Below are 17419 nucleotides of genomic sequence, written 5' to 3'. Positions count from 1 at the left end.
ATGCTTCAGATTATAGTTCCCATAATTCCTTCAGTTGACCATAGTGGCTGGAGCTGATGGGAATTAAAATTTAAGGAGGCTGTAGGCTTTTATTCCTGATAATTATAATAATATCCATGCATTTCTTTCAGATTGCTCAATTACACATGATAGGCAAAATGCCAGAGTTAGAATCTTTGAACTTCCCCTCAACTCATTTTTTAACCTATTTTATTCAATATTCCAAATTGTTGTTTCTAGAGATGTTTCTCTTTCCCACATTTGGGTAGGTTGGAAAGAATAATCTCTTTTGAGCAGCAGATTTAAGATTTAAGTGGCAATAAATCTCTCCTAAGATGCAAAGTGAGGACAAACATTGTCTTTACCTTTCATTGTGGTGAATGTTAAAATATTTCTATCAACTTCACCTGAAGAAGGCCTAAAGTTCAATTTTTAGCATCATAAGATAGACATTAGAGAGCCACTACCAGTCAGCATGATATCTTGTAGTTGGTATGTTAGGTGTATTTGAGTGTGTCTCTGCAAATTTGAGTCCATGTCATTTGCTTTTCTAAGGAATAGGTGCTTTCTATGAGGATAGTTTGAAAGTACTGAAACTGGGCTTGTATATTGTAGTGCATCCAAACACTGTATATGTAGAAGTGAATACGATTAAGACCAGCTGATATATGTAAAGACTGGATTCACACATATTTTGTGTTGTTTGGATTAGTCATATGAGCCCAACTGTGATTTATTCTGTAAACTATAAAATCTATGGAGATTCTTAGTCATCCAGGTCATGGTTGTCCCAAATATGCTTTTTCAAGAGGCAACTGGACTTTCTTGTTTTTCTTTGAAAACGTTTCACTTCTCATCCAGGAAGTTTCTTCAGAAGCGAAATGTCTTCAGAGAAAAGCAGGAAAGTCCAGTTGCCTCTTGAAAACGCATCTTTGGTATAAAATATGTAGAAATTCAACAAAATGTCTGCAGATGCAGTTCTAAAAAATCACTAAAAATGTTTTGCAATTAATATGTTACAAACATGAAAACTCTTTGTCTCAAGCTGAACAGCCTCCAGATGTGTGGACTACAATTCCTAGAATTTTCAGCAAAGGCCCTCCTGGCAAGAAATTTTAGGAGTTGGTCCACATACCTAGAGGACACCCAAAGGAAAGCTGTTCCAACAGAACTCCAAATGCATTGCCTCATTTACGGTAGGAAACACAGGAACTTCTTAAAGATTTTTTTATAATAAAAAGATCTGGTCTTATTCTTGAGGTTACCATCAAGTCTGCTTTGTGATGTTCTTCCCTGAAAATTTCTTCATGGTCACATTTATTCCAGCCCACAAACAGCTATCATTATTGTCCTGCCAAGTACATATGTTTTTGCTTGGAACTATTTTTCATGCTTTTTCTACAAGCTTCCCTGCCTGATCACCGGGATTGTAGGTTTTCTCAATTATATGTTGGAATGACTCCAACAGCTGGGCCAAAAAAATTGATTCTAATGTACAGATGGAACAATGGCAAAATATCTTATGGTTTTTATTAAAAAAAATCTTTTAGTATATGTCAACAGAGAAATTGTCCATAATATTTAAACTTCAAATTTATGTTAGAAATGTGAATAAAAAGGGACATTTTATCATCTCTGGTGGATGTGTCAAAAGTTAGAAAATTCTGAATTCAAATACATTCACTAATTAAGAAGATTTTAAAGATTAATATACAATTGAAACAAGAAGGGTTTCTTTTGGGATTGATGGACAAACAGTTGGAAAAAAGTTATGGAACTTGTTTTTATATATGATAACTGCTGCATGATTATTATATGCACAAATATGGAATGATTTTGTACTATCCACAAATGAAGGAATGATTGTTGATGATGGAACTTGCTGAGACGGCTAAATTGACTTCTTTGATCAGAGAAAAGATAACATCTACATTTATTGCTGACTGAAGCCCCTTATAGACTGTTTGCATGAAACAGAAAATAATGAACTTATGATTTATGCTTTTGAAGATTAGATTATAGAAAGAAGAGAGTTGTGTTGTAGTAATAGAATACCACATAAATCTGTATTGAACTTATAACTGCTGTAAAGGTCAGAAGCTAATTTTTTGCATCTTTTTTCTTTCTTTCTTTTTAATTTTTTTCCCCTTTCTTGCACTTTTAGCTTTCTCTTTGATTTCTAACTTCTTTTCTCTTTTCCACTTTATATTAGTTTGTATTAGTTTTACATCTCTTTAAAAAATCTTTTATAAAATTGTATATTGAAAATAATGATTAAAAACAAGAAAGGATTACTATGTGTGTGTGTATATATTCGTATATACTGTATGAGTGTGTGCATGTATATGTGTGTGTGTGTGTGTACACACACACACACACATTCATTCACAATTACATAATCTTTTCTAGTTCTAAGACAGAAAACAAGCAAACGAAGGAGGAAAAGAAGAAATCCAGATGATCCTCCTCATCTTGTGAAATTATTAACTTGTGTCCTTTGGGATCTCCTAACACATCTGTATATTTTTGTCTCTCCACAGATTGGCAATGTTATCCTCATCATCTTTGTTAGCTACTTTGGGAGTCGAGTTCATCGACCTCGGATCATTGGCCTGGGAGGCTTGCTGTTGGCACTGGGGGCCTTCCTTTTGACTCTTCCACATTTCCTTTCTGGTCGATATGAATATTCTTCAGCACAACTCTGTATGTAACTTTCTAGAACTCTTTTCTTCTCCAAGCCCTCTGTAGATATTTGAAAGTTTAGTGGAGCTCCCTGCCTTCTTCTTCTTTTTTGCTTTCTTTTCTACCTTCAGTTTAAAAGCATCCCCAAATTCTTGATTTGTTCTTGTTAAATCCTGTGTGATAGGTATGTGATTCTCTCTAGCAAGTGAGTCTGGAGGGTTAGTTACTTGTTAAAATAACTTGGCCTTTGACCATCTTAACTTCCAACATTCCAACAAGCTATGTGCAGCCTCTATGTAATGACTTGTCTACTCTGAGGATGCCAAGCTGGATCAGGACCAGGTGAATTTGAGGCAGTGCAAGTTTGCTTTTGTGGGTGTCATTGATTATTTTTCTATATATTGAATTACTGCTCTCAAAGTATCAAGATTCTTTGATGCTACTAAAATGAGTAGAAACCATCCGCAGATAGAGAAGTAATAATAATCAGAATATTGCTGTATAGTACAAGACTTTTCTGTGGTCAAAGTCCTATAAAAAGAGAATTTTCAATCTTTATATGATATAGTACTTTATCTGTATTAAGGAAAAAACAACAGAAAAAAACAAAACAAAAAAGGGGAAAGGAACAGGGGAAAGGAAATAAACATACGTAGGTACATACGTAGCAGTATAATCTCTTATTCATCTATGCTATTTATCTTTTTTAAACTTAATGCTATTATTGCTAATATATAAACTTTACAATGAGATGAAGATTGAAGTGAAAATTCAAGATAAGATTTAATATGATTGGAAAAAAACAAAAATTAAAAGAGAAAAAATGTGTCTAAGAAAAAAATTGATACTCCTTTTTTTTCTCTACTTTAATATTGTTATACTGCAGTATGTTTCAAACTTCTGTATTATTGTTCATTGTATTCTATTTAGACCTAAGAGGAAACTATTGATTTATACATTGATTTGTTATATAGTCAGCTTGGCTTCCGGCATTTCCCACATTTTCTTTTAATATCAGGCAGAAACAAAGAGCCTTATCTACTCTAGTCAAAAGGAGTTCAACATCTGGTTGGCAGGAGCAGTTGTTTCTAGTGACATCAGCTGGACTTGATTGCTCGGTTGCCAAGGATTTGGATTAAAATTCTGAATTTGTAAACAATATGCTATTCATCAAAAAGCAATGTAGGATAGTGGGTAAGAAAATTAATTTAGGAAGCACTGGCAGGTACATTTGGCTCCTTCTAAACCTTCTAATCATACATATAATCCTGTAATAGTAACTTTTAATTCTGCAGTCATGATATTTATCTATAAAGTATCCAGCAAGAATACAGAAAAACATTCTCATTTGTTTTTGGAAGAGGAAATCTGAATATACACAGTGCACATAAGAATAACATCTGCTATACGGGCCGCAGTCAATATGTGTATAATGATGTGTTGGAGTTGTTTTTCCATCTTTAAATTTATTATGCCCAAAAGAAATATTTCTGGTTTGAAATCCATTTGTATCTCAGTTATCTCCTGTAATATATGAACCAGCAGTGAAAATACAGAAATAACAACCTACAATGTAGAAAAACTAAACTCTCTCTCTCTCTCTCTCTCTCTCTCTCTCTCTCTCTCTCTCTCTCTCTCTCTCTCTCTCTCTCTCTCTCTCTCTCTCTCTCTCTCTCTCTCTCTCTCTCTCTCTCTCCCTCTCTCTCTCTCTCTCTCTCTCTCTCTCTCTCTCCCTCCCTCCCTCCCTCCCTCCCTCCCTCTCTCCTTTTACTCCCTTCACCCTTAGAACCGAGGTTCCAAACATCTTTCTGAACATATCCCTATAACAATGTTATCATATCTTGACAGAAAAGTTGAGGCCAGGTACTAATTAAACTAAGGAAGTTTATAGGTGTGGCAACTCTGGTTGCCAGTGGCCTTCCGGGTGCGCTTTAAGGTGTTAGTTACCACCTTTAAAGCGCTTCATGGCATAGGACCCGGTTATCTCCGAGACCGCCTTCTGCCGCAGATTCCCTCCCATAGACCGGTACGCTCCCACAGAGTGGGTCTCCTCAGGGTGCCGTCGGCCAAGCAATGTCGGCTGGTGACCCCCAGGGGGAGGNATTCGGACGATTCCGGATCTCCTTACCTTCCGTCGCGCCCTCAAGACATGGCTTTTTCAGCAAGCGGACCTGGCCTAGGGAGGATTTTATACTGGGTTCATTTTAAGGAATTCGAAATAACACAACTTTAAAATTTGGTTTAATTCGGTTTTACAGGGGGGGATTGTATATATGCCTTTGTTTTAAATATGTTGTGAGCGCCCTGAGTCCCGTCGGGAGAAGGGCGGGATATAAATTAAATTAAATAAATAAATTAAATAAATAAATAAATAAACTCTCCACCAATCCAGGAATGAGATCATTAAGCAAATTTAAGGATATAATTCACTTGTCATGTCTAGCTTGATGTTGCTAGTAGATCTCTGAGATTATAAGAATTGCAGTCGTTACCACCCATGATGCTGCTGTTACAAAGGATGATTCTAGATGGATGTTAGCCAGCATAAGGTGCTTCAGGTGCTCCTGAGACTTTTTCAGCTTTCTCCCCCTCCCCCCCTCAAAAATGTTTACTTTCTACTTGTGAGGCCTTTAGATCCCAAATAGAGTTATTGTACCCCCCAGCCTCTATTGTTAAATAATTCTTTGTTCATCTGGACTCTACCTATGCATACCAATAACAATGGGAAATATGGCTTGTGTTACTTCCTCAATCCTCTTTTTTTTTTCCTGGAGCATTGCAAGTGATTATGTATGGATAACCTACTGCAGGTTGATTCTCAAGTTCGCTGTTTGCCCATTTTTATATATACAGTAGTAATTTTCTTTTTCAAACAAAAATGCTAAAACAAGATTTAATATAAGAACTTAGTATAATAAAGAGTTAATTCCCAGTGTGTTCCTCTGAAATTATTGTTGATTTTGTTCTAGATAACCAAAGCAGCCAGTCCAGATTAGAGCTCTGTCAAGGGGGATTTAAGTGTTTGAATGCCACTGTGAACATCCAGGCAGAGGCCAGTATCATGTGGGGATTAATGATACTTGCCCAACTCTTGGCTGGAATTGGAACAGTCCCCATCCAACCTTTTGGAATTTCCTATGTGGATGACTTTGCTGAGCCAAACAATTCTCCTTTATACATAGGTAAATATTTGATTGAAAGTTGTATTGTTGTAAAATCCTTATTGTCTGGTTTGTATTGCTTTAATATCAGTAAAGTGTTACTGATGTATCACTGATGTAGAAGAACTGTTTCTGATGTAACATAAGTCTGGGACTTAATCTTATAATAAAAATTGCTGTTCAGAAAGGACATGAAATCCATATTCAGTTGTGGGAACTATTGACAACATGATGACAGACTTAAGGTCTGTTCCTGTAGGTAATGGCAGCTTTTGCCTCATGAAGTTCTCTTATAAAAAGAATTTTAAGCAGTAAACTTAGAGGTTTCCTGCCATAATATATGTGGCCATTTCAGTGGTAGGATTCAAATATGTGAATAAATGGTTTTCTATGTGGATGCCGCTTCCGGAAGTCCATTCTGGGCCTGGGCAACAAAAAATTAGCTACCAGTTCTGCCGAAGTGGTACGAACTGGCTGAATCCCACCACTGGGCCATTGACATTTCGTATGGTAAGGTTTTTGCAGTTTCACTACACACTTGTTCCTACAGAGCTGGTGTTTTGTTCCTTTACCGGTAACCAGGGCTTTTTTTCTCATAGAACGCCCAGAACGGAGTTCCGGCACCTTTTTTGGATGGAACCTTGTAGGGGTAGGCAAGGCAGGTTGTATGACATGTGTGAGTTCCGGCACTTTTTTTTTTTTTTATAGAAAAAAAGCATTGCCGGTAACAGTTTTCTGGCAATTGCCAGATACCAACTCACCGTGGCATATCCAGCAATTGCAACATTATATGCTGTATTGTAGCACCAGTGCTGCTACCTTATTAAAATAACTGGCTATCCTATAAGATGAAGCAGGTTTCCCATCTGTCTTAAGCTCCTGGGTTCTCTTACTAGATGCAACTTCTGGTAAGCTTATGCAGGAAAAGAAAGGAAGGGTAGAAACCAGCATCCACAATGCTGACCTACATGCATAAGGACATGTTGTACAAATGCTCAGACACCAGTCAGACTCTAAATGCTCTTAAGCAATTTTACCACAGGTTTTAATTTAGTATTTGTTAATTGAAACAAGGCATTTGTTGTTTGATTCAGTTTGAGGAGGCTTGTTTTTTTTGTTTTTTTTTACAAGAGGCTTTTCCTCCTCTAAAAAAAAAACTTACTTTCAGTCTTATTTAAAAATTGGATTTAAAAATGGGATAGATACAATAGGTGTGGATGAAAACTAATAAAATCAGTTATATCCTGGTTTTGTTTCTATGATTGTTTGGTCATCTATATGTCTGTCTGTCTGTCTGTCTGTCTGTCTGTCTGTCTATTATCTCATCTTTTTTAGTTTTGGTTGCCAGTCCTTATGCTAGGAGAAAACAATATCAGCATAACATTTGCTGTTCCCACTGGTGATCCCTATCCTGCCAGAAACACATCATTTTCCCATTAAATATGCAGACCCAGTGGGAAGTCATCACCAATCACTTTCTTAGAAAGCAAGTTTTTAACAGAGGCTAGACCAGCATGTTTAGCTGTCTGCCAAAACACTCTGGGTTATTTTTACAAGTATTTGGCCTATATATGTTCACAGAAAGACCAACTGACAGTCAAGTTACTTTTAGATACAGGCTTAACGATGTAGTGCAGTAAGTCTTAATTATACAATTTGTTTTACAATAGTACTTTACACAGTTAGTTTGTAGTGCAAATAAAAGTCCTTGCTTTAGATATTCAGATCAAACTTCATTACAGTCTTGGAAGAATTAAGACCAGTGAATTGTAATTGAAGAAACGTATTCTGCACAATGTACTCCACTTTTTCATTTTTTCTTTTCAGCAATCTTATTTTCCATCTCAGTGTTTGGTCCAGCTTTTGGCTACCTTCTCGGCTCTGCAGCATTGAGGATTTTTGTAGATTTTGGACGGGTTAACCTGAGTAAGTGTTCGGTCTAATTTAGGGAAGCCATGGGTTCTCACACATAAGCTTTCAATATTCAGAGACTTGAAAATTAAACTACAATCACATAGAATATGTTCCTGTCTCCATATGCCACTTGCAGGCAGATTTTTGAGACACTGCAGGGTGGAAGTATACAGCCTTCCTCAATTAGAGGTACTGTGAAATTCTGCAGTTCTTTGTTCTTGAAGCAAAAAGCCATTTATGCCTTCTTATGGACAGATGTTCAGAAACAGTAGGAAGTATGCAGATATGTTTATTAAAATATTATTCTAATATGAATATTATCAAATTTGGAAGGGGATAATTTAGTTGTTCACATAGTGAAGTCAGTTGGATATGCATATATAAGCTACTCCGGCTTGAATAATGCTTTGAATGAGGTATTATCATGTAATGTGTTGCCAAGAACTCAGATCAAATTTACTGAAACCAATTGTCAAGATGGATCTCTTGAACTGAGAGATCGGCTTCCACCTTTTCTTGTCCAATTCTCCATAGGAAAGAATCAGGCAAGAAAGGCAGGAGCCCCCAGTGGCTTAACAGTCAGAGGAAGAAACTTAGAAAGGACCCACCCTAATTGGTCAGGCAGTTAAAAGTAGCAGAAAAAAGTTGTGATGTCAGCCTTTTCAGGTAAATCAGACAGGAACTATAACTAGATAAAAAGGCTAATAGAATTAACTAATTCTGCTAATAATAAAGCTAACGGAATCTTTTAAATCTGAAAGTACAGACTTCAGCCACTATACTGGTACATTTATAAATGCGTGGGGTACACACAGTTCTTTCTAGCAGCCCAGAGATTTTCTTTCTCATACGCATGCCAAAGACATCCCAGGCAGACTGGAATTTGAGAAGGATTGCGGACATCTTGTCCTACATTAAGCAAATAAATATGCTGAGAGTGGGGAGTGGCAATGAGTTTCTTCTCATTAGTTGCCTCTTGATTATTTCACCCAATCTTGAGTGGGATAGTCACATCCAGGAAAACTAAACCATTGTTTAAATGGGGTGTAGGCTCTTCTTTTCTGCATGCTTTTAATGCTGAAGGACAGGAAATCTGGGCAGAGCTGGAAAAGTCTGAAGATTGCTATTTATTCCTTCCTGCTCATTAACAATGTGGAGCGACACTTTCTATGCCAGCTTCAGTGATCAGCTGACTGTTTGAAGCAAGACCTCCTGCTGGGAGGATGTCCTGTCTCAAAATACAGTGATTTGAGGTCTCTTCCCTAAGATTGCAGGACAGTAGAGACTCCAAATGTTGGCCTTATTAAGACAGCTGCTCTACTGAGATTCTTTTCAGGGAAAGGACAGTTAATATTTCCAGGTACATTGACTATTTATGTTGTTGACTAATCAGTTTAAAAAACCATCAGGCGTCTAGAAAAAAAATTGGAATACAATGGCTTCTATAATAATGCTGCAATTCCACAAATGAATCAGACATGTCACATCGCCTCCCTCCTTCAGCCATAAACCGTTAAAAGTCTTTACTTTAAACAAATGTCTTTCACCACATGATACTACTAAGTTTCCACAATTTTCTGCCTCACCAGAAGTTCATATTTGGTGCCCAGTTCTATAGATAGGTTTTCTTTCAGTTTTATGCCTCTTTATTCACGATTCCATTAGAGGCTGTTTCTTCTAAGAAATTGTCATTAGATAATATTTCCTGTCAATTATTTTAAAGCAGTTTTTCCTTAAAAATTCTGAACCACTTCTTCAACCCAATTTAATGAAAGTATGCTAAATAATGTGTATTTATTTCATTTCAGTCACAGACCAGCATAAAACTAACAACATAACCTATAAAATTACAATCAGTATTACCACCAATAAACTAAGTGCTATAGATAACTAAGATAAAAACTATAAAAAGACATAAGGATTTGTAAAACACTACTAGAATGTAAAGCTATGCTAACTTACATTAAGACTAATACTTGCTGAAGCCATGCTAGGGCTTGTTGGAATTATGACAATTATCCAACCCACTAAACAAAGAAATATTGTTAGGGTTAGGATTACTGAGTAATAGATAATTGTGGTTGACCATAACTTTAAAGAAGGGGGAATGTAAACAGGACCACAGATCAAACGTGACAGCATTGCTGGCTTTTTTTTTTTTTTTTAAGAAATCCTGAGATGGATTGGTCTCTAAGAAAATAGATTCTAACAATAGAAATAATTAGAATTTCAAGGCATTTGGCCACTGAGGAAGAAGGTTCATATTTTAAGTATTGGCAGAATTGTAATGTAATTTCTTGGTACAGCATACATATTACTTAGTGCAGATTTCTCCAATCTGATACCTTCCAGCTAAAATGGGATTGCAATTCTCAAGGTGGCTATGGATCATGCTTCCTGAGAATTTGGGGATTGCAGATCCAGTACATTTGAAAAATGCCAGGTTGAGAGTCTGGCCTGGTGATTTCACTTCTTGATATTTATGATTTGTTTTTCCATATGTTTCTTAGAGGATGTAAACTTGACCCCAGGTGACCCACGTTGGATTGGAGCATGGTGGTTAGGTCTTCTCGTAGCTGCTGGTTGTTTGCTACTCTGTTCCATTCCTTATTTCTTCTTCCCTCGATATATGCTGAAAGGGAAAGTAAGTCTTAAATATTGAATTGGAGATGATCTTGCTAGATTGCCATGGTCAAAGAGTCCTGTCCATAATGGAATATAGCATGTTACATAAGAGGGGGAAAAAACCTATTTACTTCCACTTTGTGCGGTGAGAAGTGATTATTTTGTTGTCCTAGATTAGCCATTTTTAAAAATTATAAACTCTTTCTTTTTTTACTCTCCTGAAACTGCCACTGGTTATTTTAATATATGAATTAAATTTATAGACAAACATCTTGATATACAGTACATAATCAAAACAATAGATCCAGATATAATGAAAAGATAAAAATGATACCACATCTTAATAAAGCCATGTAGGATTTTATAAGTAAAACAAATGCTTTTATTTTGACATGGTAGGCAACTGGAAGCCAATGCATCCAATTCCACCAGGAGATTTCCAACATAAGCTTGGATACTGCATTTTAGGCATGCTACAGTTTCAGTAACTCTTTGTCCGTCTATATTCTATGACCTTCCAAACGAACTTCTGTTTTCTTACATAAAAAAAGCTTTATTGCATCTGTGAGTTCATTCATTAATCTTTTTCCATCACATTTATCTTTTACTTTCTGCTACTCACTCCTTAACAGTCCTTCCTACCATCTCAGATTTTCAAGAAGAATACCAAAAATGTGGTAATATTTTATAACAGAGCCTGGAAAAAAATTCACTGGGCTCCCAGCAGTGATTTTTTTTAAAAAATTATTTTCCATCAGGAAGCATCTGAAGCAGATATCCTGAAGAAGATTGAGAAAGCAAAGGAAGAAGAAGAGTCCCTGATGGTTTTTATCAAAAGTAAAGTGATTTTAATAAAAGTGTATTTCCAGTAAAAGTAAATGGTTGTTTTGGTAAATAATTAAACCTATTTAGGAAAAAAATATTTCTTAATATCTATGACAGTAACCATCCTGTTAATATTTGCAAGTTCAATATGGATTTATTGTTTGGATATTTCAAATCAACCCATACCAGATTTCATTTAATTTTTGCAGCAATACTGAAAAGCAGGGTAACTAAAAATAGCTATTTATTTCTTACTCACTCTGTTATGGTTTGAGTTAGCCATCTAATGACCTATCTTTCGGTGTTTTTAGATGACATTATAATAGCTGGCCTAGCTGGTAGAGGTATTTTCAAATTCTACTCCAAGAGACAATAGATATTCCACACTGTTTGAAATATGATTGAAAAATCATATTCTAATAATCGTTTAGGCATACTGTATAGTAATCTTAGAAAATAGTTCACTAGTTCCAACTGATGGCTAACTCAACTGTTTGACACATATCTACTAATAGGTTTTTTTTTTCAAAATACACAGATGACCACTAGATAGAAACCAAGAGATATAAATAACTCTAATCCATTGATGCTACTAAGTGGTCAGTAGGTTGAATATATAGTTTCATGGATGAAGAAAAGTTCAATTTGTCAATAGAAAAGAAGAAAAATCAGTGCATGGAGAAACTAGAGCATTGTGAATCAATTGGAAGAAGATTTTTGGCTAATTAATTATATTGGGCAGGGCTGGAATTTCAAACAGAGAAACCACCAATCATAGCCCTTAGAATTTTTGCATCTGTCTATTTTGGGAGTACAATTAAGGGCCAATGCAGCAAGCCTCAGGAGATGTCAGCAAAATTTAGCATAGTATAATAACCTGATGGCTCTGGGATAGGATGGGGGCATATCAGAGTAGCTGTGTGAATGTAGCCATGACTTTTCATAATGTACAAGGTAGTCCTCGACTTACAACCACAACTGAGCCCAAGATTTCTGTTTGTAAGCAAGACAGTCATTAAGTGAGTTTTGTCCCATTTTATGACCTTTCTTGCCACAGTTGTTAAATGAACCACTGTACTTGTTAAGTTAGTATTGTTGTTAAGTGAATCTGCTTTCCCCATTGACTTTGCTTGTCAGGTCGCAAAAGGTGATCACATGATCCCTGGGACACTGCAATCGCCATGAAGAGGAATCAGATGCAAACATCTGAATTTTGATCACATGATCATGGGGATAGTGCCACAATCATAAATGTGAAAAATGGTCATAAGTTACTTTTTCAAGTGCCACTGTAACTTCAAATGGTCATTAAATGAACTGTTGTAAGTCAAGGACGACCTGTATAAGATAAATCTAATCGAGCTAGCTTGGCATACTAAGGAATAAGACTTTAAACCGGGAGACTTTGAATTCTAGTCCCAGTTTTGGCATAAAGCCAATCCTAGGAAGGTAGTAATGGCAAATCACATGTCCAGGAAGTCTCCAAGAATCAGATTGAATTGAATGATTGAATGGAAACAAAAAGTTTAATCTGAAAACTTTCCATACCACATGCGAGTTTGAAGTTTCTGCTGAGATGTAGAGAACTAATCTTATAGATTACTTTATAACCTTGGTTCCTTCTTCCCATCTGATGCTTGCTTTCTAAAAGTAATTTTATACTTTGTTGATATTGATTTGTTGACTTTTGCTAGATGAGCATAGAGAAAAGTTCACAAGATAGAGGAATATAGCTCTGAATGAGCTGTATGTGCTTTAACAGTTTGAGGATTGTAGACTTAAATCTCTTAAGCTTCCATTCAGAGCTATCTCTGAACATAAGACAGTGAAAGTATGAGTAAATGTTATCTGTGTTATTTATCTTATATACTTCTTTTGAACTATTGTGAGATGGAGGGATAAGAAAAGGAAAAAAAGATTCTAAAGAGCTCTCGTCTTTTTTTTTCCATGAGCATTTTAGTAGAAAGCAATTAAAGCCTAAATCAATCAAGCCTGGTCTTCCCCAGTCTAGTGGTTTCCAGATATGTTGAACTGCAACCCTACATTTCACATAGTTAAATAAATCTGGAGAATATCAGATAGAGGAACCATAGTCTAGGAAAGCATCAGCATCTTTAAGAATAGATGCCTAGTAGACTTATCTTAAGAATTGGTCTTCTTATTGCAACTGACATCTTTAATAAAATGCTACAATAATACTTTGGGTGTACCCATGCCCTGAAGCCCTTTCCTTTCTGATCTTCACACACTTCTATTTTTATTTTCAGAGTTCCCACAAGGCTTCTTAAGACTGCTCCTCAATCCACTCTTCATGTTGTTGGTCTTGACGCAATGCAGCTTCTCCTCTATTCTTGCTGGTCTCGCTACCTTCCTCAACAAGTACCTGGAAAAACAATTTGGTGCTACCTCCTCTTATGCTAATTTCCTCATTGGTGAGAAAACTAGAGCAACCCATCCAATTTGAGCTAGTGGCTGAGGCTTTCTGAGAACAAAGCACTGACTACTTAAACAGAGTGTTTAGCTACGTTCTTCATATTCATTTCATCCGGTAATGCACCAGAAAGCAACCACACTATTGAGATTGAAGATCTAATCTGTGAAATTGGAAGGCATAGAATAATTAGCAAATAATCTGTGGGTTGCCAACAGTGTGCCACCAAATATCTGTTAACAAATATGTGTTAACAACACTAAATTGAGGGCAATGAAAATTAGAATTCACCAAGAATGTTGCTCTCATTGCACCTGCAGTATAGTGGCTGCAGGTGACCATTTCTACACATTCTAGTTGTTAATCCATCCAAATTCTTCCTTTTATATTTATATTTGTTATTTTTTTTAAGATATAGTGGCTGTGTAACTCCTCCTTTAAAGCCTTTATTGCTGTCTTAAATAGTTAAGAGGCACATTGATTTTCAGGGGTAGTCAACCTTGGCTCTTTTATGACTCGTGGACTTCAACTCCCAGAATTCCTGAGCCAGCACAGCTGGCTCAGGAATTCTGGGAGTTAAAGTCCACGAGTCATAAAAGAGCTAAGGTTGACTACCCCTGATTTAAATGGATGAAATACCTCAATATCAGTAAAAGAAAATATTTGTAGCTCAGGGTTGAAATGAGGGATCTTTGTTACTAGCTGCTAGTTTGGTTAATGAAACACCTGCAAGAAAACAACCAAGCTCAGAAAGCACCAAACCCAACATCCCTATGATAAATTAAATGCCCTTCTATACAGCAAATAGATACAGTACTGTATTGGAGGTTAGAGCCTAGGGCGCGCTTGCTGTTGCTGTTACTGTGAAAAAAATAATTGGCTCAGTAGTGCTTTTCTTTTGCCACTAGCAGTAGTGAAGTAGGCCTCTCGATGACAGGAGCATGTTCACTGTTTTCCCTATTAACTGAGAATATTATGTTGGAAGGAGACAATGTCATTTTTTCCCCCTTGGCTCTGGGATGGTAAATAGAATCACAGTATTCTCTGCAAAAGAATTGCCTGTGTTTGCAGTTGCCTTTCCTGTAGAAATCGCCTGCCTTTTGCTGGATGTTCAGTGTGCAAGATGCAGGATTCCTTCAGTTTTATATGCAAAAAAAAAAATTGCCAGTAGGAATTTCAAAGTGCAATAGCTAGGAAACGAAACTGATTATCCGATCCTCACAGTAAAAATGAAGACATATTTTACTATGCAAAAAGAACATGCAATCCTGTCTGTACCAATTTTAAGACTGATTCCATCCTGTTTCCATCAAGAGATTTTTTTTTTCTTTAGTTGTGTAGCACTGTTTCCAATTGTTAAGGATTTGTAACTCTCCTCAACCCTTTCCTTTCCTTTGTAGGATCTGTGAATTTGCCTTCAGCTGCACTAGGGATGCTCTTTGGAGGGTTCATCATGAAACGTTTTGCTTTCTCACTCAAAACCATTCCACGTTTCACCATTGTGGTGTTACTTTTCTCCACCCTTTGCTATCTTCCTCTCTTCTTTATGGGCTGCTCTTCACAGACCGTGGCTGGAATTCACCTGTCCAGGTAACATGCTCTACTCTTCCGGCAGCACTCTGTGGCAACTAGGACATAGTGCTATAAAATCACGGCACAGAGATTTCTCTTTATTTTGTTTTGACAATTTCTTCCTGTCCCAGTCTTCAGATTTCTATTTAATTTTTTATTTATTTAATTTGTTCAATTTTTTTTTTACTTTATTCTGCCTTATCTAACAAATATGGCAAATGAGTGTGGCGATGAAATCCAAAATGGGTTCTTTAGCCAGTGTCTTGTTGTGGTTTTATTGTTTTTGCTATTCTGACTTATGCTGGCTTGTGCAGTTTACATTTTGCTGAATCATTTTGTGCAGGGATATCACTAAAACTATCTCCTTTGTTTTCCAATGATGCTTGTGTATCTCCTTGCTGCATGTTATGGGACTGTATCACTGGCACTGTATGATATTTGGGATGAACTCTTCTCCATAGACTACTCATAATTAAGTTATGGAATTAGGTGGAATTGCCACTATTTTAGATGGCTTTATCTTAAGTAGAGGGAAATGATAGCTACAATTGTCAGTTATGATGGCTAAGTTTGTCTTCCCAATTCCAGGACATGAATTAATGCATATTGCTTTGAGATAACCAGCAAGAGAGTTGGTGTCCATGCTCTGCCTTTGAATATCCTAGTATTATTNCAATTGCCAAGCATCCGAATGTTGGGGGTGCTGCAATAGTCGTATGAAAAATGGTCAGGTCATTTTTTTCAGTCCCATTGTAATTTTGAACAGTCCCTGAACAAATGGTTGTAAATCAAGGACTACCTGTATCAGTTTTCACTAACCCATTCAAGAACTTGAGCATAGAGAAGCTAAAATGATGGAAGTCTTATTCATTCCAAGGATTATAAGTTCTTTCCCAGAAAGGTTTTGAGAAAATCGCACTATTTAGTAAGCTTTTCCTGTGATGTTTTTGAAAGATGAAAGCTTACTGATAAAATACGTGATCTGTGCTTAGAATGAAAGTGGCTCCAGTCTTAGTCCTCGAAAAAGCTTATGTAATGCATTCCATTGATTCATAATGTTAAATTGTCATTGGTCAGGAGTTCATAATTTGGGGGAATGAAGGGTCCAATTCAAAAAGAGAATTGTAAGAATGTGATCTTGCCTTGAGAATGTACTTTTGCCTTAAGAAGCTTTTCCATTTTAATTACAGTATCATTTTGACATTTCCCCCCTTGGTTTCCACTTGATTTCTACTGATAGGCTTATATCAGATAGATTATTTCAGGAATCAAATTATTTTCTCCCCAAATTATCTGCACATGTTTGTATGTCTAATGATTGTGTATGATTTAACTAAACACCATTAGCAATACCTTCAGAAGGCAATAGGCCAAGGTTCAAGATGGCAAAAACCCAACAATAATAGGCTGGAATCACCAGCCCACTCAAGAAAACACATTTCACTCATTGGTTCCATGTTATTTTGTCTCCTTTTTTTCTGGCAGTACATCAAGTTCCCCAGAACAGGATCCATGTAACCTTCGCTGCTCCTGCTCAAAGTATCTCTTCCATCCAGTCTGCGGAGATGATGGTGTGGAGTACCTCTCTCCCTGTCACGCTGGCTGTAGTGGTTTCTTCTCTAATTCTTCAGTCTCTGGAATTGTAAGAGGTTAAGGATGCAGAGTGGCTCTATTGGATTATTTATGGGATTCAAATCTATCTAGCACTCATCACGGAGACAGGGTGGGACTAAGGCCAAATCACTCTTAGATAAGGAAACCAAGTGCTTTCTCCTTAATGATAGTGTTTAGAGCAGGATTCATTACTGAAAATATGTGCTTTTCATGCAGAGAATCTCAGTTTTAATTTTGATTATTTTAATTAAATATACTTCTCAAGAAAAAAATTGAAGAAATATTGTTCTTCAACATAAATAATAAAAAATACATGGATTGGCAATACAACACATAAGATAGCTTTACTAATTTATTTATTTATTTATTTATTTATTTTATTTAATTTATATGCCACCCTTCTCCCGACAGGGACTCAGGGCGGCGCACAACATATTTAAAACCAGAACATATATACAATCCCCCCCTTAAAACCGAATTAAACCGAATTTTAATGTTGCGTCTTCCGAATATTTAAAACCCAATGTAAAATCCACCCTAGGTCAGGTCCGCTTGCTGGAAGAGCCATGTCTTGAGGGCGCGACGGAAGGTAAGG

At 36.5% G+C, this 17419-nt stretch overlaps 1 protein-coding gene across 1 annotated transcript in view; it reads left to right on the top strand.

The window, feature by feature from the left end:
• Window positions 1–17419, top strand: part of SLCO2A1 (solute carrier organic anion transporter family member 2A1) — a 55507-nt gene that overhangs the window by 27690 nt on the left and 10398 nt on the right. The window contains exons 3-10 of the mRNA XM_015825249.1: window positions 2541–2703; window positions 5652–5864; window positions 7671–7769; window positions 10268–10401; window positions 11141–11219; window positions 13475–13639; window positions 15039–15228; window positions 16696–16852. Of these exons, the coding sequence (XP_015680735.1) occupies window positions 2541–2703; window positions 5652–5864; window positions 7671–7769; window positions 10268–10401; window positions 11141–11219; window positions 13475–13639; window positions 15039–15228; window positions 16696–16852 (1200 nt within the window). The remainder of the gene's footprint in view (window positions 1–2540; window positions 2704–5651; window positions 5865–7670; window positions 7770–10267; window positions 10402–11140; window positions 11220–13474; window positions 13640–15038; window positions 15229–16695; window positions 16853–17419) is intronic.

This window comes from Protobothrops mucrosquamatus, unplaced genomic scaffold (assembly GCF_001527695.2).
Source record: "Protobothrops mucrosquamatus isolate PMUCROS unplaced genomic scaffold, P.Mucros_1.0 scaffold2567, whole genome shotgun sequence".
Classification (NCBI taxonomy): Eukaryota; Metazoa; Chordata; class Lepidosauria; order Squamata; family Viperidae; genus Protobothrops; species Protobothrops mucrosquamatus.
Note: the sequence above shows the minus strand (reverse complement) of the source record. Positions and strands in the feature narration are given on the sequence as shown.